At 39.6% G+C, this 27,087-nt stretch overlaps 1 protein-coding gene across 10 annotated transcripts in view; it reads left to right on the plus strand.

The window, feature by feature from the left end:
- Positions 1-27,087, plus strand: part of MECOM (MDS1 and EVI1 complex locus) — a 558,764-nt gene that overhangs the window by 467,022 nt on the left and 64,655 nt on the right. For 7 of the 10 annotated variants that reach the window (XM_087725285.1, XM_087725281.1, XM_087725282.1 and 4 more), the window contains exon 3: positions 14,183-14,317. In XM_087725285.1, the coding sequence (XP_087581411.1) occupies positions 14,183-14,317 (135 nt within the window). Of the gene's footprint in view, positions 1-10,927; positions 11,099-11,568; positions 11,590-12,311; positions 12,591-14,182; positions 14,318-27,087 lie in introns of those variants that run through there. The other 3 variants (XM_087725288.1, XM_087725287.1, XM_087725289.1) reach the window with 3 other exon arrangements.

A 27,087-nucleotide genomic window follows, 5' to 3' on the forward strand; every position in this document is an offset into this window, starting at 1 on the left:
CAGTTGTCAGTGTGAAACTTTGGACTTGTTTGTTCTCAAGAATACCTTCTTAGCTGATAAAGTTTTAGTTCACACAGACTGACTTAACAAATCTGCAACAATCCCTCTCATATTTCACTGCTAAATATAAATGATATTTAGCACCGTTGTCACAACTTGGCTGTGAGGTCATAATTCTGCAGACAAGGCTGATCCTTATGTTGCCTTTAGCAAGGCTTTTTATCAAGTTTTAGGCCACAGCCTCTATGGCAAAGAATTAATCATTATAATTAGAATTCTCTCTAGAAAAGAATTGGATGGCTCTGTTTCGCTGAAAGGTTCAGCTTCCTGAGAAGATTTGGTTTATGGGCAATAGAATGCCTTTGCTATTGTTTATGTCTTTGTTACTGACCTTAATCTAATTCCAGTATAATTTCCAATAACTCTGAATTTAATGTCTCTTTATTATCAACCTATCAGGTCAGATTAAAAGTCACTTTGCTATTGAATTGTTTGAAAAGATAGAAAGCTTGCATACACAAAGTGAGCTTCTTGTCGATATTTGACTCACAATGCAAACATTGGTGGGCACGCTCTAAAAATTTGAAATTGAAATGGGTTTACAAGTTTCAGAAAGCAACCAGTTTGTTCTTTGTGGTTTCTTCTTGAATTCTGCTTTATTGGATTATTGTTGGAGAGTACAGGAAGTTCTCAACATAACCATTCATTTAGCAAACATTTGAAGCTAAAACAGCCCAGAAAAAGTGCAGCTTCTCGAGGGCATGTATTTACTCCAGGTGCAGAATCCTGGGGTCCTCTGAGTGCAATTTGTGACGTTCCCATCCAGCTTGCATCAAGCAAAGTCAATGAGGAAAGCCAGATTCACTTAATGAACACGTGATTCACTTAGCAACTGCAGTGATTCACTGAACCATAGCAAAAAAAGAAGGAAAAGTTTCAGGCAAAACTCACTTAATAACCTCCTTGCTCAGCAATGGAAATTCTGGTCCCACTTGTGGTTATAGATCAAGGACGACCATTTACTGCCTCTGCTTATTGGATTTTTACTTTTATTATTTGAGCAAACCTCATATGGCAAGTTTGTGTTTATTGTTTGCCTTTATTAAAACCTTTTTGATTCCTGTATTGTCACAGTCACCAAGAGGAGAGGGAATGAAACCACATACGTGACATCAAAGAACTGCTGTGTCTTATCTAATTATTAAGGGACGCAGTGGCTCAGTGGCTTAGACGCTAAGCTTGTCAATCAGAAAGGTCAGCAGTTCAGTGGTTCGAATCCCTAGCACCGTTTAATGGGAGTAAGCTCCCGTTACTTGTTCCAGCTTCTGCCAACCTAGCAGTTCGAAAGCATGTAAAAATGCAAGTAGAAAAATAGGAACCACCTTAGGTGGGAAGGTAACCGTGTTCTGTGCGCCTTTGGCATTTAGTCATGCTGGCCACATGACCACGGTGACCTCTTCAGACACCGCTGCTCTTCGGCTTTGAAGCATAGATGAGCACCCGCCCCCTAGAGCGATTAGCACATATGTACAAGGAGAACCTTTACCTTATGACTTGTCTATTTGCATCAAGTGCTAGGTGCTAAGTACATAATGCCAATATTTGCAAGACATCATGTGCATCATTGTTTTGGCATCATCACCACTTATGTACCCTTGTGTTTGATTTTGGATGTCATCTTAAAAGTAACAATACATGCATTAAAAAATCCTGAAAGCAGTAGAGCAAAACAGTTCACACAACTGCTTGTCCCTGATATTTCTGGGCCAGCACAGATTATATTTCTGCTAGGGCCACCAACAAAGTGATGAAATTCAGCTCAGTCATATACAGGGAGATATTATCTTTTAAACAGCTAGAAATTCAGCTACTTTAATATTTTGCATGCTCAGGCTAACACATTTTGTCAAACATCTTTTTCAAATGCTTTGCCAACTCCTTTCCTTATTTTAACTTTGTTATCCCTTTAACATGTGGATTTTAAAACCTATTTTAGTCTGTTACTGAATTACAAATATAAACTAATATTTGGGAAAAAACAAAAGGGCAAGGTATTATTATTATTATTTGAGGAGAGTTTATTGAAGTCACTTATGTTACATCAGTATTTGCAATAACTGGATTCTTTAGGCACCTGAGAAAAAGTCCACACTTTGTTTTTCCCCAGAATATTTTCAACTGGAAATATTCATCTTAAAATTGGGGGGTATCACTCATTCTCTTTGCTTTTCCTTCTTTCTACTCTTCTGTGACAACACGCACTAATTTGAAAAGTGCAAGATGTTTAAAAGAGATGTATGTGTTGTGTGGGCCAATTGAGATATACAAACTCAGTATCGTTGTATCTATGTTCTGCTTCTACTTGAAGGATTCTGATGAAAGCTTTTTATATGTATTTAGACTTTATATAGAAATAATATATTGATTGAAGAGAAATGTTTTTTCAAGTGGCATTAATCTTCATATTTGAAGAGAATAATCTCACTTTCTCAGTTGAGATAACAATTGAACTTGAACTGTTAACATATATATTTGCAACTGCAGAGTAATTCCACTGCATATTTACCCCAAAGAAATCCTGTGTTAGAAATCCTATTTGTGCACATGTGTTTTATATCCTTATGAAAACAATGTGCACAATATTTAGATTTTAAAAATCTGACGAGTTAATATTTTATTGTTAAAAATTTTGTACCTAGAAAAGAACATTCTTTTTATAAGTATATACAAATGATTTACAACTCTAAGGCTACTGTTAAAAGATTTCTGCTTCAAGTTACTTTTCTGTTTACAAGAATAATGAATTTAATCAAACAAATCATTTTTAAATAATTCTGTTTCTTGGGCAAAGCCTTTCTTTAAGGAAGCAAAAATATATTTTCAAAAATGCTTTTGGGGGCTTTCATGCCTGTATTATTATTATTATTATTTTTAACTCCTTATTTATAGTCTTGTTTCTTGGACAAAGACTTTTTTTTAAGGAAATAAAAATATATTTTCAAAAACGTCATTTGGGGCTTTCATGCCTGTATTGTTATTATTAACTCTGTATTTTTAGTTAAAAGCAAAAGAGAAAATGTTATCTTCTAAACATATACAGTAATTGTTTTGCCTCTGAGTATTGTGCGGAAGTATCATTGTTTTTCTTTAAAGAAAAAAAACACACACACAAAAAAAATTAACTGATCCAAATCTCAATTCTCATATCCCACTTCGATAATTTGCATTTAATTAAATCCAAGAAACAAGTTAAGTTGGCAACAGAGCATCAAGGGATCTGCTACTTACTAGCATATCATATGCCTGGACAATAATGGGGTGCTAATTTTGAAAACCTACACCACTGTCCTGGAAAAAAAAAAAAAGATATTGCAGAAAATCAAGCCTCCAGCACTCCTGGCCAAGCTCAGACTGACCCCGGCAAATGAAAATAATCAAAAGTAATTAGAAGCGTGCTGGATTACTCCTCAGAGATCTAAGCGAGAGAATAAACATGCCGAAGTCCTTCGAGCCACTGCAGAGGGCCCATGTCTGAGCTGTTAGGTGCCCTGACCTTGTCCACATAAAGATGTGATTTATGAAGTGCAGGGCAAAGCAGCAGGGGCTTCTGTCTTCTTCAGAAGAACCAAATTATTGAGGTGGAGATTAACATGCTTTCAGTCGGGCCCATTTCCAGACCGGGGGAGATATTATTATTATTATTATTATTATTATTATTATTATTATTATTATTATTATCCCCCCCCCCCGCCAAAAAAGCCTTTAATTTCCTTTGCTTTCCTTCTCTCTTTGGGACAGTACAGAAAATAGAACCAACTCCGGTTTTGCAAGTAAGTCAGTATTCCTTAAAAAAAAAGAGTTAGGGGTGCAAAAAGAGGTATAATAAGAAGTAAACAAAATATTGATCTCGCATTTTGTTAAATGGTTTTGCTTTTTTTGTAATCTTATTGCCATGAATTTATTCTAATGCACAATAAAATGGGCAAATGAGCTAATGTTTTTAAAAATTAGGTCATACGTTTTTAATTAATAACTTTGAAAAAAGAGAAAAGTCTTTTTTTCTCTTTCTTTTTCTCTTTTCTTATAAACTTGGCTTATTAACCAGCTGTGCAGAAAAGACATCAAATATGTGCTACTGATCCAATGATATATTTTAAAAAAAGAAATAATTATGCCATCAGCTTGTCTCTCCCCCCCACCTCTCTCTCTCACCCCGCCTGCATCCTTTCCTCCCCTTTAGCACTGTCCCTCGCAGAACTGCTGCCCTCCCCAGGAAGCCTATTAGCAGTGGACAGTTATTTTGTCTTACTTTCCCTGCCTTTTTTTTCTTTTCTTCTTTTCTTTTAACGATGTGCTGGAATGTGCTGTTTCCATAGGGTCTCCATTAGGGGAACTTTTACTTTGGGGACAGCCCTAGAGTTTAAAGGCTTAAAAGAGGCATCAGTTTACACTCTGGTGGGAATAGCTACCAGACTGCTGTACTTATGTCTCGCTGCCATTATTATGGAGGCTTATTTTAAATAAACAGTTGCTTGAAAAACTCTGGGAGTTATAGCCACTAGCTTTTCTGAAGAAATGATGGCACTCTGGACAAATCACAGACGAAGAAGAATTTGAGGGTGGGTTTCTATCTTGTTTTTTGAAGCCGAAAGGAAACTTGAGTAATACAAAGCATTTCTGTGCATTCTCTTTTATTTAGGAGATCAGAGTACAATCAATATCATGAGCCCCTTTTATATATTGCCAGGTCTCTATATTATATCCTAAAAGACTTACCTGAAAGCAACGTCAGTTTTCTCCCAGGTATTTCTTGGACATTTATGAGACAGAGAACTGGGCCTTAAAAAGTGTTTTCCTCTCATTCCATATAATCACTGGGTAAGAATCAGTTTGGTCTAATGGTTAAGGCACCAGGCTAGAAAGTGGGAGACTGTGAGTTCAAGTCCTCCCACAGCCATGAAAGCTTGTTATGTCACTCTCTCCCAGCCCAACTCACGTCACTGGTTATTATTGTAGGGAAGGTGTATTGGATATGTTTTCCACCTTGAGTTACTTGGAAAATAATAACGGTGAGACACAGATAAATAAAAATAATTGAGGAACTCCCCAATTCCAATTGAAATATTATGCAGTTCCCTATTAATAAGACTTCTCTATATGTTCAGGGGTCAGCACATCTACAGTGCAGTTTGATGTCAATTTTTTTCTGAGATTGTTTGGGATTGTTTTTCCTATTGGGGAAAAAAGAGGGAAGCTTTGGACTAGCAACAGAGAATGGGGAAAGTGAGGAACACCTAAGGAGTAAATAATGGCCACCATCTTCTTAAAAAGTACCCACAAAACCGAGACAAGGGAAATAATCAGTAGGGGTTCCAAATGTGCTTTTTTTTTCGCCCAAGAGGCAACTGGACTTTCTGAAGAAGCTTCTTAGATGAGAAGCGAAATGTCTTCAAAGAAGAAAAAGAAAGAAAAGAAAAACCAGAAAGTCCTTTGCACCTTTGGGACAACGATGACCTGGATGACAGAATCTCCATAGATGTGCTATATCACGTTACTCATTGTGTTGCTCTTGGATGATGATGGTGATGATGATTTGAGTGACGTCACATTATGTATCTCCTTCCAATCTCGTTCACTATTCATGTGCTGGCATTGGCTAGAGCAGTGTTTCTCAACCTTGGCAACTTGAAGATGTCTGGACTTCAACTCCCAGAATTCCCCAGCCAGCGAATGCTGGCTGGGGAATTCTGGGAATTGAAGTCCGGACATCTTCAAGTTGCCAAGGTTGAGAAACACTAGGCTAGAGTAATGATAGCCACCATTGCTCTTTACTAGACAGATTATATTGCAAGAACATGTCTGCAGTTCGCCTTTGTTTAGCACAACCACTTAATTTCCATTTTACTATAAAGTTAATAATACTGAACAGTTATTATCATGGAGGCAAAAAGTGAGTTTTCTGACTTGAGTTATATATAAAAAAGATGGGACAAAAATCTGATAGGAATTAATCCATTTTCTCAATTTGGCCATGCCTGGGATCCTAACATACCTAACAGTTAGGTTTACACAACATATCAAACCACATACACAAGTCCCTAACCCTTGTTAAAGCTAGCCAAGTAGCACTGAATACATCTGCTAGGTCTTTAATTCATCCCTAGTATCTCTGACTCTCTGGCATTATTTCCTCCTGGCTAAGGCTAAAAGCACTGTTTCTCAACCTTATTAGCATGTTTAAAATGTATACACCAACTCCCATAATTCTCCAGTTAGCCACCTGGCTGAGGAATTCTGGGAGTTGAAGTCCAGGCATCTTATAGTTGCAAGGTTAAGAAACATTGCCTTAAAGTAATCCACCTTCCATCCATTTACAATGTTTCAAAGATATGTTGAAAAATTTCTAATTTCAAAATCTGGAGACAGAAGTTCAATCCAATTGACCATCATGCAGTAACACACTCTTACACATGCAAGAAATGCTGTTATAAAATGTGCAGTAGATGTTTGTATTTTTAATACAACTAAAGTTTATAATAAATGCTAGTCTATAATAGATGATAGGTCTTTCATATAGAAGTGTTGAAATGTACAAAGTCTGGATTTTAGATTTTATGAATTCAACCACGTTGGGAATAGTGACTGTCCTATTTTCATTCTATGTTTCTCAAAGGTTTGGGCAGGTAGTCCCTCTCTCTTCTGAGCATGGTTGTATTGTTAGCATTTTCTGAGATGTCTGCCCACTTTTAAGGAGTAGATGTGAGGTATACAGTAAAAAAACATGTGCAGAAGCTTCATAGATGGAGATGATAAAAGATTATCATTTTATGTTACTTTATTTCCCAAACTTCTTGGGTGCTACTGAAAACAAAGGATAAAAAGTGTTTTTTTTAAAAAAAACACCTCACTCTATGCCCACATCGGCTTCATAGATGGAGATGATAAAAGATTATCATTTTATGTTACTTTATTTCCCAGACTTCTTGAGTGCTACTGAAAACAAAGGATAAAAAGTTAAAAAAAAAAAAAAACCTCACTCTATGCCCACATAGACTTGGCATTCTTCAGAGAACTTGCCCAAACAGCTTCAATCATTCTTGGCCAGTTCAACCTCTCCTTGTTGGGGATAACTGGATGTGTAGTCCAAGCACTATGAAGAAAATAACATAGAGAAATTGCTGGGGATAACTGGAAGTGTAGTCCACAAGTACTATGAAGGGAAACTGTGGAGGGTCCCTCTGACCGTGTCCTCCTGCAAGCAGTTGGTGGGGGGTTAAAGCTGCCCTTGTTTTAACTGGGTTTCGACTGCACTCTTGGGCGACTCCATCAGCGCTCAGCGCTTCGGCTGAGACTAAAAGGCAAAAGGCCGCTAGACCAGCCCGCAACGCCATCTTCCGGCTGGGAGCCGCCATTGCTCCTTTTTTTTGGCGTCTCTCCTTCCAATCCAGGGACCGAAGTCGGTGCCACGGATTCCGCGCGGTTGCTTGCCCGGGGATCGCAGAGCAAACACCGCCGGAGCCTTTTCTCCCGCGCAATTCTTGTCTTTGCGCCCTGAGGCCTTTTCTTTCTTCGCCGCTTCCTCCTTCTCCTCCTCGTAGCGCGGCGAAAGGGCTTCTACGCGGGGCTCAACCCAAGCATTGGCGGCGGAGGATGCGGGAGGAGGGGGGGGGCTGGGCTGGAAGGTGTGTGAACTTCGGCGTCGCCCGGCTTAGAAAAGGAACCTGGGCTCTGGGTCCGCGTTTGGGGGCTCTGGAGCCATCAGTTTCCCAGATTACTTGTATTTAATACACAATGCATCATAAAGCAAATCCCTCATTCTGACAGGGAGAAAATAGAACAGCTCAGAGCTCGAACGGCTCCAATTTATGGCTAAATTAAAAAAAAAAAAGAGGAGAGAGAACGAGGCATCCAAAGTGGCAAGAAATCGAAAGTGGGGAGTGTGGGAGGGGGCTGTAGAAACCTCCCAAACTTCAACTCCGTTGGAAAAGTCTCCAAGGTTTTTGTTTTTTTAAATTATGATTATTATCTCGGGTTATTCACAGAGGTATCTTTTCCCACCCCACGGCTTCCTTCCGCCCTTGGCCGAATGGGCTACGAACGCCGGGCGCGCTCGCTGCCCACTTCTCTTGGCCTCCCCTTTCGGAACAATGGGCATTCTCCAAAATGACGGTTCAGTGTCACCGATAACAGGCCGCTCAGACGAATTAATCAGCATCTTTTGTCACTTGGGCCACTGGCCCCTGGTGACCTGCCCTCTCCCCTTCTCTTCCCTCCCACCCCCGACATTCCCAAGCTGCTTCGGGCCCTATCCACCACCATTTCCCCAGCTGTTGAAGGCTCTGGTCCTCCACATTTGGAGTTTCGGGGAGGCTAAGAAATTAGCCCCAGGACCCTTTTAAAAAAAGGATAAAAAAATATAAGATAAAAAAAATATAATAAAAATACAGAGTAGAAGCCCCAAACCCTCCCTTATTATTTGTTGGCATCCGTATGGGTGGCACACACTCAAGCCCTGTATCTTTCTCAAGGCCTTCCTAGTTTCTTCGCGTGGTCTGAATGGATGCCCCGCGCATGTAAAATTGCAAAGCAACATTTATTGTTAAAACTTCTGAATTTGGATGGCGTTTGGATGGGCCGTCGTCGCTAAGTTCAGTTCAGTTGGGAATCGTTCTACTTTGTTCTGTGACCGGGACAAAGCCCAGTTTGCAGTCCCACTAACTCAGTTAAACGGGGAAAGAGACAGTTGTCCCGAATAGGCAGCCGAAGAACGCCTGTGAGAGGATGAAGTTATTAATCCGAAAACCAGGACTCTCTTCTGTCTGGATTTGTTTTGTTTTTGTTTTGTTTGTTTTTTTACTTTTTTTTGGTAACATGAAATGCTGGCTTAATGCGCCTGTATTCTGCAAAGAACGGCAAGCAGCAAAACTTGGTTATCCCCTTTTGGAACTAATCTCAGAAAAGTAGAAAATACTGCTTTCTGTAAATTTGCTTCGTATGTTTTTATAGGTTTTTATAGGTTTCCATACGAAAAACGTGGTTTTTTTAAAAAAAAGATCTGTACCGCCAACCCGCTTAAAAATGCCGCTGCGCTTTTTCGCTCTAAAGCTCTAATATCAAAATTCCTGCATTTTACAAAGTGAAAGAGGGAGAATGAAAAATGTTGAACGCGGGAGTGGGAGGGGGGGAGTCAAATCCTGGTTAGCAAGTGTCAAATATAAGCCTTGCAAAATGCTACTGGTGTCATTAACAGTCTTTAAAGAGACGGGCGTGGATCGCTTGCATGAAATGCGCGTAAATCGCCAGCGGTTCCATTTGCCAAGTTTTGTGATTGCTTAGTCGAAGCCGCCAAAACCCGCGGCAATAAAAAGCAGCCCCAGATACCAGCGGGTGCAAGTTCACCTCCTTGCCTCCTCGCTTATAACCGAGGCTGCCCGTTCAAAACTAAACTTAAAGCGTGCGTAAAACTCGCCTTAAATCAACATAACCGGAGCGAGGCAGAGCGCTGCACTTTCTAAGACACCGCTGGAGCAGAATGAGGGGGCAATGGGACGTCTCCCTCCCGCCCCCTTTTCAGGCTTCCCTGCAAAAAAAAAAAAGGTCGAGGGAGGGCTTGCCCCCCTCCCTTAACAACCCCCCCCCCGCCGCCGCTCCCAGCCAAGCCAGGTCTCCCGATTGGCCGCCAGTGACCTGGATGGGACGGACACGTTTCCCGGGGCCGAGCGCATCCGTAATCAGTCTGCCGGGCGAGGGCTTCTGCCTGGGCGACCTTTTTGTGACCTCTCTCGCCAGAGGAGGCGGCTGTCACTTTAAAAATTGACTGAAAGGGGAGCCTCTGTCTGGCTTCCGAGCGGCCGGCGGAGGCGACGAGGTGGGGAGGGAAAAGAGATACCTCTTCTGGGGCTCGCCCCGCTCCTCGTCCACCCCCCTCCACTTCCACCTCACTCTCCTCACTCCCTCCAGCCTGCTCCTTTCCCTCCCTCTGCAACTTCTGCTTAAAGAGGCAGCTCGCGGGGCAAAGAGAGAGAGAGGAAAGTGGGGGGGAGGGGAGGAAGGAGAGAGGGGGGGTCCTGTCCCCAGAGTTCTTCGGAAGCGGGGCGCAGCGCGGGGAGGAGACACCCGGAAAACTCTCCCCCCCCCTTTTCTCCCTTGGCTCACACGCTTTTTCTCCTCCCTTGTGATCAAGCGGCGGCGGCGGCGGCGAAGTGAAAAGGAAGTTATTTTTTCCCCCCCTCCTCGCGCGCCCGCGCCCGCGCGCGCGCACGAGCCCTCCCTCAGCCTGGGTAAACTTTCTCTCGACTCCACGCAGATCCAACCTCTTCTCCCCCCCCCGCTCCCGCGCGCGCGCACCCCCACACACCCACCCACTTCAGAGAGGCTCGTCCTGTCCGTTCCACCCCCCCCACCCGCCCAATCCTCGCTCCCCACCCTCCCTCCGGCGCGCTCCAGCCAGCCAGAGGGCACGCCGGGCGAAGGGAAGAAATTAACACGCCGGGGCTCGGCAATCAATGGGGACAATTAAAGCGATCGCCGCGCGTCTTCTGGCCCCCGCGTCTGCTCGCCACCGACGGCCCCCTGCCTGAGACTCGCTTTCTCGGCGAAGAGCGCGGAGTGTGTCCCCCCCCACGCCCCCCAATTCTCCCCAACGTTTCCTCACCCCCGCCCCCCCCCTTCCTCCACGCCCCAAGCCGGGCGAGGACCCTGAGAAGTTTTCAAGCGAGGCGAAGAAAGTCTCTCCCTCCCCCCCCCCTCACCACGAGTCCGCCCCAAATGCCGGAGAAGGAATTCGAGCACTTCAGGAAGCCGAGCCGGCGGGACTGCGCCGGGTTTCCTAGACGCCTTTCTTTGGCCAGCGAGGACTGCTGCGAAAGCTCCTAGGAAGAAGGGAGGGCGCGTAAAGGCAGCTGGGGGGGGGGGGGGAGAGAAATCTCCTCAGGAGAGGTTGCTGACAGCTGTTTGAAGGATTGGTTGGCGTTATTGTTATTGTTTTATTTTGCAATCCTCCCTTTCCCCCCTTTCTCCAACCCATCGCTCCCCCCACCCCATTCCAAGGAAAGGAAGGATTTTTGGGGGAGAAACATCGGGATCTGAGCCGGGCAAGGTAAGACGATCGCACGCGCCGACTCTTCAGAAGGAGGAGAAGGAGCGCGCGCGGGGAGGGGGGGGTGTTGTTTCCACGAGGCCCGGACAACTTTCGCTCTCTTCTCTCACCCCCCCCGGTCCGGTTTGTGTCTTTCTCTCCCCCCCAAAAAAAACGTCACCCACAAAGCTTAAGATAAGAACTTTGTTTCTTTTCCTCCGGCGCTGCTCTCCTCCCCCTCCCCCCTCCCCAAACGGTCGATCCTGCAGCCTGTTGTCATCTGTCGCCGGGGCCAAAAAGGCTTCGAAGGGTGGGAGGGGGGAAGACAGCGAGAGGTGTGGCGCGGGAAAGAGGGGGTGAGATGTGACTCCCGTCCATCTCCCCACGAATCTCGGTTCTTGCTTAAAGGAGGCCCACGCGGAAAATTAGGGAACAGGTTTTTAAAAAAATCCCTCTGTGGATCCGAATTCCTCATGCAACCGGGAAACGCCGCCGTACTACTTATATTGCAGGTTGGTAGCCAAGCGGTCGATTGCAGCGATTCGGTGAGAAGTTAAGAAGTAAAGGGCGAGCGGTTCTTGGAGCGTTTTTCTTCCTCCCCCCCCCCTTTTTTTTTGCTTCTAAATGTGTTTTGGCGAGAAAGTCTGGCAGTTTTGATTGATTTTAATCCACTGGGCAGAAGGCTTCTCTTGATCTTTTGAAATAAAGAACTCGAATTAAGTATAGCGCTATGCCACGCATGAATGAAGGGAGGAAAGAAAGAAAGAGAAAGGAAATAATCAATCAGTGGCATTAGGCGGACTAGGGGGAAAGGCAGAGAAAGTGAAGGGTCGCGACTGAAGCAGTTTTACTTTTTTTTCTCCCAAAAGCTACCAGTTTGTTCAAATGCAGCAACTGGAAGGGGGTGGGAGAGAGAAGCAAACCAGTCCCCAAACCCTGATCTTGAACTTTAGGCGTGGGTTGCGTGGGGTGCGGGATTCCTGCTTCAGAAATAGTTGAGTTTGAAGAAGTCTAAATGAAAAATGAATTATTCAAGGTGTGGGATTAGAAGGCTTTTCAGTCCTTTACGCTGCCTAGATTTCTCTTGATTAATAGAACTTCTGGATCTTGAATGGACATTTGAAAAGTGGCACCTCTGAAAAGTGGGATGGGGTGGGGACAATTCAGAGGGTGTCCTTAAGGGAAAGGATAAGTGCTTGAAAGGCAGCATAACTCATCTATCCATTCTCAATAGCCTCCTGCCCAGTTCTTCCTGGATTTCAGGAAGAGGCCCAGATAAATCTGGATTGGCCTCCTGCATCTCGTCTTTATTCTATATATGTGCAAGTATTCCTCTGCCCTGTGTCCACAAGCCATTTCTCTGAACACAAGGAAGCTGTTCTGAAGCACACTGGTTTGTTCCTTGGGCATTGTCACCCAAAGGACTGGTTTTTATTTTATTTTTACTTTGCGTCATTTTTTTATTGGTTGCCTCCCAGAAGATCCAGCCAAAGTCTCAGGGGACAGTTATGAGGTTAGTGGGGTTTCTTCTGGAGGGAGGAGGTGGAAGTAGTTTTTGCTCTGGAAGCTGAAAACTCAACTTTTCTTTCTGCGTGCAGTGGAGGCGCTGGGCCAAATGCACAAAGCCCCATGTGTAAAAAGATTCCAAGGCTTAATTCTTCTCCTGAAATTGACTTTGAAGTGGGTTTTCACCCCTGGCAGGCCCCTCTTTTCGGGGCATGCATTAAACATTAAAAATTGGTGGCACCCTTGTTGGTTTAAGTGCCTGCTGCTTAACAAAACATACAAGAGGCACTTTCTTAGTGCTCCGTTGCCTTATGCCCTGGGCTTTTGTGCCTCTTGAAGTTTTGTGAAGAGTTAATGATCTAAAACTGCTTCTGGGTGATTACCTGAACTCTTGGTGAAAAATGCTTTCGGGCTAGGAACATATTGCCCTCCAATTTTTGACTTTAACCTCAGGTGAGCCAGAATACCGTAGTTTTATCCACTAGATTCATTTAATTGCTGAATTGGAGCTAGGATCTGAGATTGTTTATTCTTTCAGAGGAAACTTAATTTAGGATTTTATTATATAAGATGACAAAAGGTACCAGGATTCTTAAGATATATACCGTTCAAAAACAAGAATTGCTATGAATCTAAACATGTATTTTACGTGTCAGTCTTTGCATAATCTCTTCCCTTCTACAATTTCCATAAACTTATATTGGTTTGGTGGTGTTTTGTTGTTGTTGAAAGTGAGGGTAGTTTTGTTTTGTTTTTGCAATTTTACCATGAGGTTTTGTCTAAAACCCGACATGAAAATCTGTGACACTAAGGAGTCTTAAATGTACATTTTGACATACTTAGCTGAAATCTCAGATGAGGCCTCTAGACAGGCAGATTGTGATGTTGTATTATAATATTTAGGCTTTTATTATAATATTGTTATGATGCATTATTTCTACTATAACCTGTAGCAATCACATTAAGTTTGCAATATTTTTTCATCTGAATCAATTTAGGGGCATATGCCAAAAGCAGCTACATTCTGTACAAGTGTTTACACTTCACTGTATTTATTTTCTTTGGTGTGGTATAAAAGGGGCCCTGTTATTAGGCAATTCTTGCAGTTTTATCCCTTGACCGCATATTATATAAAACTTAAAGAACAATTACTTCTTCTAAACCTAGTCTTTTTCTAACCTATGAAATTTTGTATTGGAAAAGATATATTAAATGTAAACTGTTAAGAGACAATTTACAAATATGACGCTAGCCAATTTTGCATTTGTTTGCCAATAATCAAACCTAACATTTTGTAATTTTGTAAAAAGTCAGGACTATTCATATGAGTTTTCATTAAAGAACTCTTGGGATTTTTCCACTGCATTTTGATTATAGACAAATATATTGCAAGAGGTATAGCTGTGACAGAGTAATTGGTCTTTTAATTACTGGGTCCCATTTAATTGTTTTTGTGAAGTCCACTGAAGAAGCATACTTCATTATAAAACACACTTGAGCTCTTTTCTGTTTGTTTATTTGAAGGACTGTGATTTATTTTCAAAATATCTGAATGAGACCAAAGCAACAGCGATGTCTTGTTTTCTGTTTTCTCTTTAGATCTTGGATGAGCATTACAATGTGAAATTCTGCATTGATGCCAGCCAGCCAGATGTAGGAAATTGGCTAAAGTATATCAAATTTGCTGGATGCTACTATCAACCTAATCTTGTTGCATGTCAAATAAGTGATCAGGTATGTAGTGAACATTTTCTGAACTTATTTTTAGCAGCTTTCCATGGGAGAAAACAAAATAGCAGCCAACCTCAAGTTGTCCATGTGTGCTAGTGTAATTATTGGATAGAGGTGTGAAGGAGATGAAACAGTTTAAAAGCAAAATATACATTTACAAAAGCATTGCTACCCATGTTAATACATTTTTGGCTACATTTATTTTAAGAGTGAAACACAGGATGCATATTTTTATACATATGTGAAGTTATCTGCTTTTGTGTGCTTTTAATATTTGGAAATTAAAATTGTGGTTAACTACAATATTTAATTCTTAGTTTTAAATTTTAGAAATATTTGACACACATTTCTGAAATGGAAAGCTTTTTTTTTTTTAAAAGAACAACTTTACCAATATGATTCGGATATCTGCTACCTATCAGTTATGAGGCATTTTTGTTTTGTAAACATGGATAATTTTGCCCTCTATTATTAAACAAAATTGGTTTCACTTTTTTCTTGATAATTTAGGCTTGTCAAGGATGATATGAACTAAAATATGATTATATTTGTTCTTTTTAAATTTTGAGGGATAGAAATTCCTGAGTGGCTTTGTTTTGGAATGGAATAGTATTTGTCTTTGTGTCTTTGATTCAAATACATATTTTAAACTGTGAATACAAATTCATATTTTGCCCTTTTAAAAATTAATAGGATGAAATAGTTGAGGTTGACTGATTTTTTAAAAAAATATATCAGTATTTTTCATATTAATAAATGACCATTTCTTAGAGTGGAAAACAACCTGATCCATTTTTATATTTAAAAGATTGAGTCTACAATCTTCGCTATGCATTTTCTTAGTACATGCTTACTTACATACTTACCTGCAAGGCAGTATCAGCGAACTAATTGGAACATGCTTCTCAGTAGATTTAGAGAATTGCTCTGTAAATCAGGTGTAGTTTTCATACTTGTTATTTTATTTAATTACCTTTATATAGCACGGTAAATAAAATCACAAGTAGGTAGAAATCTTCAATAGATAACAGTTCTTGCCAATCAGATCCTTCCTGTAATCAGCTTGTTCTTATCTATTCTGCTGTTTACAGCATCCCACAAATTCGCAGGGCAAAATAGCATATGCATTTTTTAAAATTTGTGGCCATCTATCTTTTTAAGCAGTGACCTCTTAAGCCCTCCCCCCCTCTAAATATGTAGAGGAAGGATGAACAAACAGAAAAACTGGGCCCTTCCTATCAGTTTTCTGGCCGACCACATGCTTCAAGTAAAGAAGCAATAAAAGGCCATTAGCAAATGAAATATACATTCAGAATGTTGCTGTCTGGTTGGCAAAGAAAAATGATCCGTCCTGAGATTGTGCAGGCAATTGCAGAAAGGAAATGGCAGTGTTGTGCTCAATTTATTTTTACCTATAGTAAAGGTTTAGCTGGCCGGTGGGGGGGGGGGGAAGGGAGGAGAAGAAGGACAATATAATAAATAAATCCAAATGGATTTAAGAGGTGGGGGGAGGGGGAGAAGGGCTGGCTTAAGGCCTGCATCTTGATCATGTACTAAAAATAACAAAAACATATGGCAGACTGAAGGAGAAACACATCTAGAATATGGAACACCCGTTCCAGCAGCTTCACCCGGTTGGGAGTGGACACCATGGAACTCATTATTTTTTGATGTTTACATTTTTCACATTTGGTAATGGCATCTGTACTCTTGCCAACAACTCTTTTCTTTTTTTCTAAATCATGTTTATTTTATCTTGGGCCACTTGTAGTTCGTATTTGGGTAACTGATCTTTCTTCAAACCTGTAAAATAAATAGCTACTTGTTCTTTAGGTAGCATGCCGTGATAAAAGAAGAAAAAAATGATAGTCACGTCACACAAATCACATGCAGTTAACAATTATACGTACATTTAATATGTGACGCACAATATTTCAAACCAACTTATTCATATATTAAACAGATTGGGGGATCCTTTTTTTAAGCTAAATGATTGTCCATAACCTCAGCTTCTTCTGTTAAGAGACGTCGAGGGTCAGGCAGCCTACAGGGTTAATACATTTTTATTACTCCAACTCAAATATGGATGGGAATTTAGTAAACTATCATGAAACATGCTGTGAATTTGATTTTATACAATTAAATGTCTGCTAAAACAGCTGAGGGTACTATTTGCCATGTTGTCACTCTCCCCATTCATCCATAAGGAAGAACGGCTGCCAACTGGTGAATTAGCTCTCCTGATCACTTAATAATATATCTCAAGCATTGGGGGCATTTATTAACTGCTGAGACCAAGCAGGGATACATGATTAGCGATAGCTGTGTTAATGTCTAATTAGCTTGAATTAACCTATAAAATAAGTAGGAAACTCTCTTCTTTACCAGGAATGAAAAGGAGTTATTTATCAGGCCTAATCAATAGATGAACACTATTTTACTGGGCTGAAAGTTGGAGAGACCGCATGGCAAATGTGACTCGCAAGGTGTTGGTGATATGACTTTCAAAACATTTCTCAAAATATAGCAGAAAGAAAAGAAAGGAAGGGAGAAAAGGAAAAGAGAAAGAAAGATAAAGAAAGAAAGAAAGAAAAGGAAAAAGAAATAAAAGGGGAGGGAGTGCAGAGAAAGGAAGAAAGGAAGGAAGGAAGGAAGGAAGGAAGGAAGGAAGGAAGGAAGGAAGGAAGGAAGGAAGGAAGGAAGGAAAAAATTGTATTCTGTTTGTGCTTAAACATTGCTTTTGGACTTTATTTGTCAAAGCTCTTTGCCACTCTTGTCTAAGGTCATATTTCATCGCTTTGGATCAACTTTACAGTAGAACAGGCTTCCTTCTTATAACTGTATAAATAAGCTGTACCAAGATGAACAACTTCAGAATAATGTGATGCAGTCAAAATATGTATACTGAAAACAACTCATATTTCATTTGATTGGAAGTAGAGCAGGACTTTTAAGACTTAATGGGGGAGATTCGTTCTCCCTTTGCAGTAAAGTTGATCTAGAATTTCCCAGGTCTGTCGTATTATCTCCTGTCATGTCTAATAACTTTTAAAAGAGTGTAATTCAAGATGCTAACAAATAATGAATTCCAAACTCTGTGCAACTGGTTATTGCTGTTTTTCTCTGCATAAAACCCCTGATATGATGTCAGAAATTCTAATAATGTACTTTAAAGGAGTTTTATCAGTTACATTTATATTTTCCAATCTGAAATCAGTTTGGAATTGCTAGGCGGTTCAGCAAATTGCTAGAATTTTTCTTTTTCTTTTACTGGATGCAGGAAGAAATTTGGCCCATTTGGTTTCATGCTAAGATTTAAGACATGTCTCTGCCTTTCTTTTCAAGGTCCTATTGCTGCTGATAGTTCAGAACAAATTAGCATCTAACGCAGGAGTATATACTTCACATAGTTATAAATCAATGAAATAATGCAAATGTTTGTGTTTGTGTATATATAAGTGCATGTTTAAAAAACTAATTGCAGCTATATTATTAGCTAACTTTTGATAGTTGGGAAATTATAATATTGAGAACCTGGTTTTGTCTGGCATAGTGAGATTGTTCAAATATATTGCATTTAAATGTAAGATATCTGCTTCTCCCATGTTATTGAAACATGGTTATTGAAGTTCACAGGTTATAAGCTCATTCAATGACCACCATGCATTTTACAAGTAGATATCTCTCATTTATTTATTAAAACAAAACTTGCCATCCAGCATGTGAAACAAATATAATGTTGATGTGACAAGCATGAAAGTGCAGATTCAAAAGAACTGATGTTTAGTAAAAAAAAAATGTTTATTAATAAGAAACCTCTGGTACATCTTGAATATATGCATGCTTTATCAGCCTCAGGTTGGAAAAAATCCATTGAATTCCAGAACTGTGCAATTGTAAATGTGCTTACTAGGGAATAATTCTTATTGAATGCAGTAGAAAGAACCTACTTCTCAGTAATTTTTAGATGCCATGTAAATGTAACAATGATAGCAACCTCTTTTGAAAAGACATTATTATGTTTCATCAACATAATGAACAGTTGATTAATTTTTGAAACAGAGGACTACTTATATTTTACATATTAAAAGCATATGCATTATATATGTACTTAGAGCTGCATTTTGTTTAAAACAGAGGGTGAATCTTTAGTGCTTATGCCAGAATTAGATTACTTTAGGAACATTTGTCTGATTTGAAGTCATGTTTTACTATAGCATACTGTACTCTGGAAATAAACACAATAATAATTATATATTTACTCAAGCATACAGCGTCTATATATAAAAAATTTCAAACAAACTTTCCTAGATCTTTTAAAATATATCAAATTTTTGATATATTTTATCAATTTTTTGATATATTCATCAATTTTTTTAAAAATGTTTTTATAAGTATACAAGCTCAGCAACGGGGGCCTAACTAATTATTTTCATGTTACTGAAGTTTAACTTGGTGAATTTATATTGATAGTAATTTCCTTTAGAGTTCCGGTCTATCAAACATTTTTTACATCCAATCTTTTCCAGCAAAGTTCATTAAAAAAAGAGGAAACTTTCATCCCGAACTTAATTATTTTTTTTACCTGGGTGCTAGTGTTTTTGTTGTTTTTTAAAGCTGGTTTATTTTAGTTGATTTAATAACTCCTAACCCTGATTTAGGACCTGACAATTTTACAGTTCTCAAACTGTTTTAACTGTTTTATAGATTAGACTGAGAGCCACTGATATACCTCTTACAAGACTTCAAAAACGGAACTTGGCCACTACTGAAGAATTGTGTATTTAAATATACACAAGAGCTATAAATTTAGAAATAACTATTATTACATTTTAATTTATAACATAAATAAGAAGCTGACAAATGTATGGATGACCAGGCCTTCTGATAAAGGATGCATTAAAACAAAAGATTACAATTTTTATAGCTCCTTGCATAAAATAAGACACCATTCAATTTTTTTGAATTTCTTTGACAGTGCTATTGTACTTGCTTAGTGGAGGATAGATTTCAATGCGTTTCCAGTATTATTCTTATAGAAATTGATACTTTCATTGCTGTTTTTTTAAAGTAACTCTCATGGGATGGACAGTTTTTGGTGTAGCAATCAATAGGGGCTCCATGTTTAGAAATCAATAGGAACTTACAGAGGTCCATATTCTACTGGCCAAATTTGTGAATTTGGCTTTTACGTGCTGTTCTTGTCTTATACCTTTTTATCCTTTGAACAAGAACCGGATAAGAAAATCAAATATGATCTTTTACTTCCCCGAGAAGTGCTACAAGGACCTAGAGAAGGCAATGTGAACCATAGGATTTACCTTGCCAATAAAATTCTCTTAACTCTGGGACTGACCCTAGAAAATATAGCCCTACATTGGAGTGTTCATTCCCTTAAATTATTTGGCAGAAATACTATTTTCTTTGTGTAAAGAAACAGAGTTCCAAATGTTCATTGTTTACCAAGCCAAACATGATTTGGAAGAAGAGTAGGTGACACAAGAATTTAAGGCTGGAATTGGCTACCAAGTTACTTCTTCCCTTGTTCTTTGAATTATGTGCGTATACAACAATGCTTTTTTAAAAAAATTTCCAACAATGATTCTGTACTCATGGAGAGCCAAAGCAAGCTTTCTAGAAAGCTTGCATAGATGAGAGCTGAAGGACACCAGATGTCAACCAATTCTGAAGGCCATACCCAACTACAGAAAAAGCTGCCTTTCTTTCCTGCATTGGTCAATTTTATGGCCCTCAAAAGTAGAGTAGAGAAAATCTCACCCATTACTGACTGAAACATGCATGCAATTGATATAAGTGAAAGCAGACCTTCATACTTCAGTGAAAGGCTAGATTATCTTGTGTCCTCCAAATATTTTGGACTTTAGGAATCATAATCCTTGACGACATTGTCCAGAATTTAATATTAAGGCATATAGAGGAAACCATATTATTTACTCCTGCTTCATAGAGCACGAGTATCAAACTTGATTTAATTGAGGGCCTCATCAGGGTTGTGTGGTGGCCCGGCCAGGGTGGACCTGGTCAGCATGATGTCACTTGTGGCTCAAGTGCTCTGCAAGCGAAAATGGGCTCCTGAGCTCCGTTTTCAGCTGCGATGGCCTCCTGCAACCCTCTGCCAATGAAAACGGAGCTCAGGAGGGCCTCATGAAGCCCTCCTGAGGTCTGTTTTTGCTGACAGAAGCATCATGGGCTGGTCCTTCACTGTTTCCAGGTCAGCCCGGTGGGCCAGATCTAAGCACCCACAGGCCACATCCAGCCCACAGGCCTGGAGTTTGACACCCCTGTTATAGAGGTATTTGCAGATCAAGTTCAGAGGTCTTGTATTGGCTATTTTTGAGGAAGCACTCCATTCCTAAAATGGATTCCCCCCCCAAAAAAATTATGTAATTGCAAATCCTACTAATACACATTAAGAACTTTTGGAGAGCTAAGCTTCAATAAGCAAAGCTGTATAGGCTTAATGGTGATCTAAGCATTAAGAAATGTGTTGATGGATGGTTATCTAAAAATCTTGTAAACATTTAGGATTTAATAGAGATTAAAAACACCTGATGTGGAACCAGTAAACTATAATTCACACTGGTTTCTGGCAACCTTTTCTCTTTGAAAACATGATTAGATTAACAGAGGAAAATTCACTTTGAATTCTACCCAAGGTTGCATTGTGTCACTAAAGTCTTCCAAGAAAATCTAATTGATAAGCACTCCCTTTCTTAAACACTCCCTTTTTCTTGAGAGAAAGTTTGTTAACTGAGCTTTATCATACTATACAAAGATGGATATCTGTGTCACAAATAGCAAAATCCTCAATTACTATTCACTGTATTGTTTCTCAAAAAATTAGCAAGTAACTCACATCAAGTCCTAACACATGTGGGGGAACTCCAGATTGTGCATAAGTAAGTTTAGAGGAAAGAGATGGAGAAGAATTAGAAAGGAATCCATCTTTGATGATTTAAAAATGTGAATCTCTGCTCTCCTACAGCACACAAAGACGAGCAAGGCTAATCTTGAATACACATATAAAATAGCCTTCTCCAATCTGATCATCTTCCATATGTAGATCTCAATTTCCAGAATTTTCACCAAGGGACATGCTGGCTGGGGAGTTGAAGTCTACACTTCCAAAGGAATGACATGGCCGTTCACATGTGAATTTATGGTTTATGGTTTATTAAACTTGTATGCCGCCCTATTCCCGGGGGGACTCAGGGCGGCTAACAAACTCATAGGGGAGGTGGTAATACAAAAAACAAACAAGACAAAACAATTACAAAAAAAAAAAAAAAACAGATTAAAACTCCTCAACAGCCACAACAATTCGAGTGGGGCTGGGAACTCATCAGCCCCAGGCCTGCCAGAACAGCCAGGTCTTAACGGCTTTGCGGAAAGCCTGAAGGCTGGTGAGGGTCCGAATCTCCACGGGGAGATCGTTCCAGAGGTCAGCTTTATTTGTCGTCCATTTAAGTGTGCATAGGAGTCTGGCCTTAGCTACTACAGTTATATTTAGTAAGTGGCAAAGTAGGAGACCAAAGGATTGTATCCTAGAACTGTTTAACAAAGAAGGAATAAATATTTCCAAATATTAATTTTCCCAACACAATTAAAAACAATTAAAGCCTTTATGATACAATAAATGCTATCTTTGGCATGGGATATCTTTGTTTAGATTCTCTGCAAAGTTTGCTTGTGCAACTGTTTCTTAGTCCAGCAGATTATTCAGGATTGTTGTGAAGATTAATTGGCTCTGAATGTGTGGAATATAAATATTAAAAACTGAAAAGAGGAAATCATTAAAAGAAAATTTATAACAAGCTCATGAATCATATCCAGAAGTTCAATCAGAACAAAGAAATAGAAAATCATACCTTGTATTGTTTTCATTACACTAAGTAATATCTGGCAGCCCCAACTCTACCTGTGATTGGTCACTCCTAAACTCCTAGATTCTACAGACTTTAAGTAAGCTTTCAATGATTTTAAACTTTAGCTACTATCAATTATATGGGACAGGTTTGGTGGTAAGTCGTTGTGGGAAATAGGGTATAAAACACCACATTGCTTATCTCTGAAAATAAGGTCATATTTTCCATTTCTGCCCCTCTATCTCAATAAAACAGAAGCGTATCATTGACTAAAACATTTATTTCACTAAATCTCCAAAAAGTACCTTTTGAAAAATGTATGGTGGTGTTATTGGTTGCCAATATCCACTGGAGAATTATAAAATTCTCAGTTTTTCTTAGAAATATTTACTTTGTTCAGCTGTTATGGTGGCAATTCTGATCTGTTTTTCAATTTTGTAGCAGTTTATAGTTTAAATGTTTCATCTTGCTGTTTTGATTGTGCTGAGTTTTTAAAGCAGAGTAAACTGCTTTTCAAAGGACTTAACAGCCATGGTGGGAGAAGGTGTGGTTTAGAAACTGTTAATGGCTGTAGATGTGTATCTGGCCAAGTGTTTACCTGTGCACAGTGCATTCAAGGCAGATTAGATGGCAGCTATTGGGGCCAATTTGATGCATAAATATGCCAATGTCATATTGTAACTAAGAGGAAAGTTTTCTCTTCCTCCTATACAATTTCTAGACAATGAGCTACAGTGCAGATACAATCCAGTCTGATTATGCTTAGAAAAGTGATTGCAGCAAATTTTTAGTTACTGAGACTGTGGTGAGTACATGTAGGACTTTATTGGTTTAGCACAGTGTTCTTTCTCATTCTGTATATGAGTGAAACTACAGAATGCACATTCATTTTACAATGCCAGCCAGCCTGCCTAACCCCTTTGGAGATTCATAAGCAAGGAAGTAATCAAAGCACAAACAAAAACAAAGACCTGATTCACACATTGCATCTAATTATATTTTGTGGAAGCGACCACAATGATTGGATTTACCCAGTATGTACTCAGTATAAACCATGGCTTGCAGATCACACAACAGAACTTGTCATTCCAAAATTAAGCATACAGGTAGTTCTCAACTTACAACAGTTCATTTAGTGATTGTTCAAAGTTACAATGGCAACTGAAAAAAATTGCCATTGTGACCTTTTTCACACTTAAGTCGGTTACAACATCACCATCGTCACCTGAACAAAATTTGGATTGGCAACTAGTCCATATTTATGATGATTGCAATGTCCCAGGGTCACCTGATCACCTTTTGCAAGCTTCTGACAAGCAAAGTTAATGGGGAAGCAATTAATAACCATGTTCCTAACTTAACATCTGCTATGATTCATTTAACAAACGTGGCAAGAAGGTTGTAAAATATGGAGCAAGTGTCACTTAACAAATGTCTCACTTAGCAACAGAAATGTTGGGCTCAATTGTGGTCGTAGGTTGAGGACTACCTGTGTATCACATCTTGATGAGTAATGTTATCTCTATCTGGGGAAAATATGGAAATGGAGCTTTATAACTTAAGGCATCAATTAAGATTCAGTGCAGACTTCCATCCGTTGCTTGCAATAAGGGATCAATTTTGGGAAATATTTATGAGCAGATCTTATATGTTCTTTTCTTCTTCTTTTTCTTGTATTGCTTTGATTCAGCTCTAAATGCTGTTTCGAATATGAGATTTGAAAAATGTTAGTATTGCATGTTGTACATGCAATCCACTTGGCTTGGCATTCAGATTCCCTGCTGCTGGTGAGAAAACAAACATTATGTATTCTTTGGATTTCACAGAATATCTTGGAAAATCTGTATCATTCCTCCTGGGGATAGAAGAAACCTAAATATCTTATTGCACTAGTAAAGGAGAAGGTATGCCATCTCCCCTCCTTCCAAACAAACTTTCTTCAGCACTGGGACAGGGTCCTTTTGCATGTGAGGGCATACAGTAATTTAGGAATTGTGAAGTAGATACAGTGGTGGCAAAATTCTATAAAGACCTACTTGCTCTCACATATGATAAAGGGAATTCAGAACTGCAGCCTGAGGTTTTTAAATATTAATTTTCCCTCAACAACATACAGGAGGAAGATCTTCAGAATTAAAAAAAACAAAAACAAAAGACGGGCATGAATGATATGAATTCATATTTGTTTGCTCACTGCTTTTTCCCTACAAATTTTGAAAGAAAGCGGATCCACTAGTAAATTGTTCTCACTGTCAGGAAATTCCTAGGTTGGCTCTCTCTCCTTTATTCGTTTCCATCCATTGCTTTTTGTCAGGCTTCTGGTGCTTTGGAAAATAGGTCGACCGCCTCTTCTTTGTGGCAGCCCTTCAGATATCGGAACACTGCAATCATGTCACCCTAGTCCTTCTTTTCATTAGACTAGACATATCCAACTTCATATGCTTTAGCCTCCAGTCCCCTAACAATATTTGTTGTTTGTCTATGCACTCTTTCTAGCATCTCAACATCTTTTTTTTATATTGTGGCGACCAAAATTGGATGCAATATTCCAAGTCTGATCTTACCAAGGAAGTATAAATTGATCTTTATTCTATCCCTCTATTAATGCAGCCTAGGATTGCATTGGTTTTTTTGCATCATATTTAATTGTCCCCTAGGACAATTTTGCATCATATTTGATTGTCCATTAGGACACCAAGGTCTCTCTCGCAGTTACTTCTATTGACCTAAGTTCCATCTATTCCATACTGGTACATTTGATTTTTCTTGCCTAAGTGTATAAAACCTTACCTTTCTCACAATTGAATTTCATTTTGTTAGATAGGGCCCAGTGTTCATGTCTGTCGAGATCCTTCTGAATATTAAGCCTATCTTCTGGTGTGCTGCCTATTCCTGCCAGCTTCCTAAGAGCCGTGGTGGTGCAGTGGTTAGAATGCAGTACTGCAGGATCCTTCTACTGCCTGCTCTACCTGCAATTTGGCAGATCGAATCTAACCAGCTCAGGGTTGACTCCATCCTTCTGAGGTGGGTAAAATGAAGACCCAGATTGTTGGGGACAATATGCTGACACTAAACCGCTTAGTGAGGACTGTAAAAGCACCATGAAGCAGTATATAAGTCTAAGTGCTGTTGCTATTGGTGTTGTCTGCAAATTTAATGAGTTTCCCTTCCATTCCTTCATTTAAATCATTTATGAAGATATTAAAGAGTACTGGGCCTAAGACACAACCTTGGGGTAGCTCACTGGTTACTTCCCTCCATGGCAATGTAGTTCCATTAAGGACTACACATTGAGTATATCTGAAGCTAACTTCCAAGTTGATTACTTGCAGTAGTTGGAGAAGGAAGCTTAACATGCCCATCTGTTACAGAAAGCTTATGAGCTTAAGTAAGAGAGAAATTATGCTCTCCCCTTTTATTAGTTTTGAACATTTGAAGCAAATGCAGCAGAGGACCAGTTTGGGCAGAGCTAAATCAAAACAATATATTTGTGAGTCCTTGTGCCAACTTTCTGTTTCAGGCAGGAGTCACAGTGCTGTTGAAATCCTATCCCTATGATGACATTAAGACCCCAGGAGGCCTCAGGACTGAATGTCTGGTGGACTGATTCTTCTTCCCTTACCTCAGGAAAAGGAAGGATCAAATACAGTCTCGTTCTCCACCGAGACCTGTTTCCTTGTTTCTTAATGATAGCACCAGAGAACAGCATGTACTAGAAAACAATTTAGCCCGTTTCGTCGAGCCAGTTCTTTTTTTTTTTTCTTTCCTGTCCAGGATTTGTAAAGTGTAAAATGGACTGCCCTAGGGAGGCATGAAGACACAATTCCCTCAGCTCAAATTAATTTTGCATTTTGAATGGACAAGGAAGTGGGAGCGTTAACACTATTATCATTTCTCTCTGTTTTTCCTCTCATACCCCATTGCCCTGAGAAGCTGATGGCCACTTTTAAGCCACAAATGAATATCACAGGAGAGACAGCGGGGGAAGCAGGAGGTGTTCCCATTGTTGCTAGGCTTGTGTTTACATTATAAATGCAACACCCAAAAGGAAAAGAAAGAGAGCAATATACTGTATATAAAAAGAATGAAAAGGAGCTGCATGCTATAGGCTCCAGGTATGAAAATGTTTAATACCACACCTGCTCTTTAAAATGAAAATTCACTTTGACTTGTTACGTTTTCCCCACTCGAAGCTGTAAAAAAAACAAAACCCTAGGAATAGATTTTCAGAAATCTTAGAGGTTAATAAAATAAGTTGGAAGTTCATAGAGGATTGCAGTTCTATGTTTGCTGAGGTGAAATATCCCTGATCAGGTTTTTATATTCTGAACGGTAATCTCAGAAAAAGAAAGGAGATACTTGAAAGAATGAAAAAGGGCCAACGATTGTTATCACCTAATTGTGTCTTAAGTCGTTGAACAAGATGTTTTCAGTGGGTGGCTTTTTCCACCATTGCTATTTCCTATTCACTTGCTTTTCTCAAGAATTACCATGTAACTTCCTTTTCAGAGGACAATTCTCTGATTTATTTATTTATTACGTTTATGTTGGCTTGGTCTAGTGGTTAAGGCACCAGGTTAGATAGAAAGCAAGAGACTATGAATTCCAGTCCTGCCTTAGGCATGAAAGCCAGGTGTGTGACTTGGGGCCAGTCACATATACTCTCAGTCCAACCTTCCTCACAAGGTGGTTGTTGTAGAGAAAATAGGAGGAAGAATATGTGTTGAATATGTTTTCCACCTTGAGTTATTTGTAAAATTAATAAAGGTGGGATACAAACAAACACAATTAAAATAACATACAGAAAGATGAAACCTTCCTTGCTTCCCACCCTCCACCTCCCAAATCACAGAATTATGGTCAGGCTTTTTCTTAGAAAATAAACAA

The sequence above is a fragment of the Thamnophis sirtalis genome, unplaced genomic scaffold, assembly GCF_051295495.1.
Source record: "Thamnophis sirtalis isolate CommonGarterSnake01/CBP01778 unplaced genomic scaffold, rThaSir2_p1.2 scaffold_11, whole genome shotgun sequence".
In the NCBI taxonomy this organism is placed as follows: Eukaryota; Metazoa; Chordata; class Lepidosauria; order Squamata; family Natricidae; genus Thamnophis; species Thamnophis sirtalis.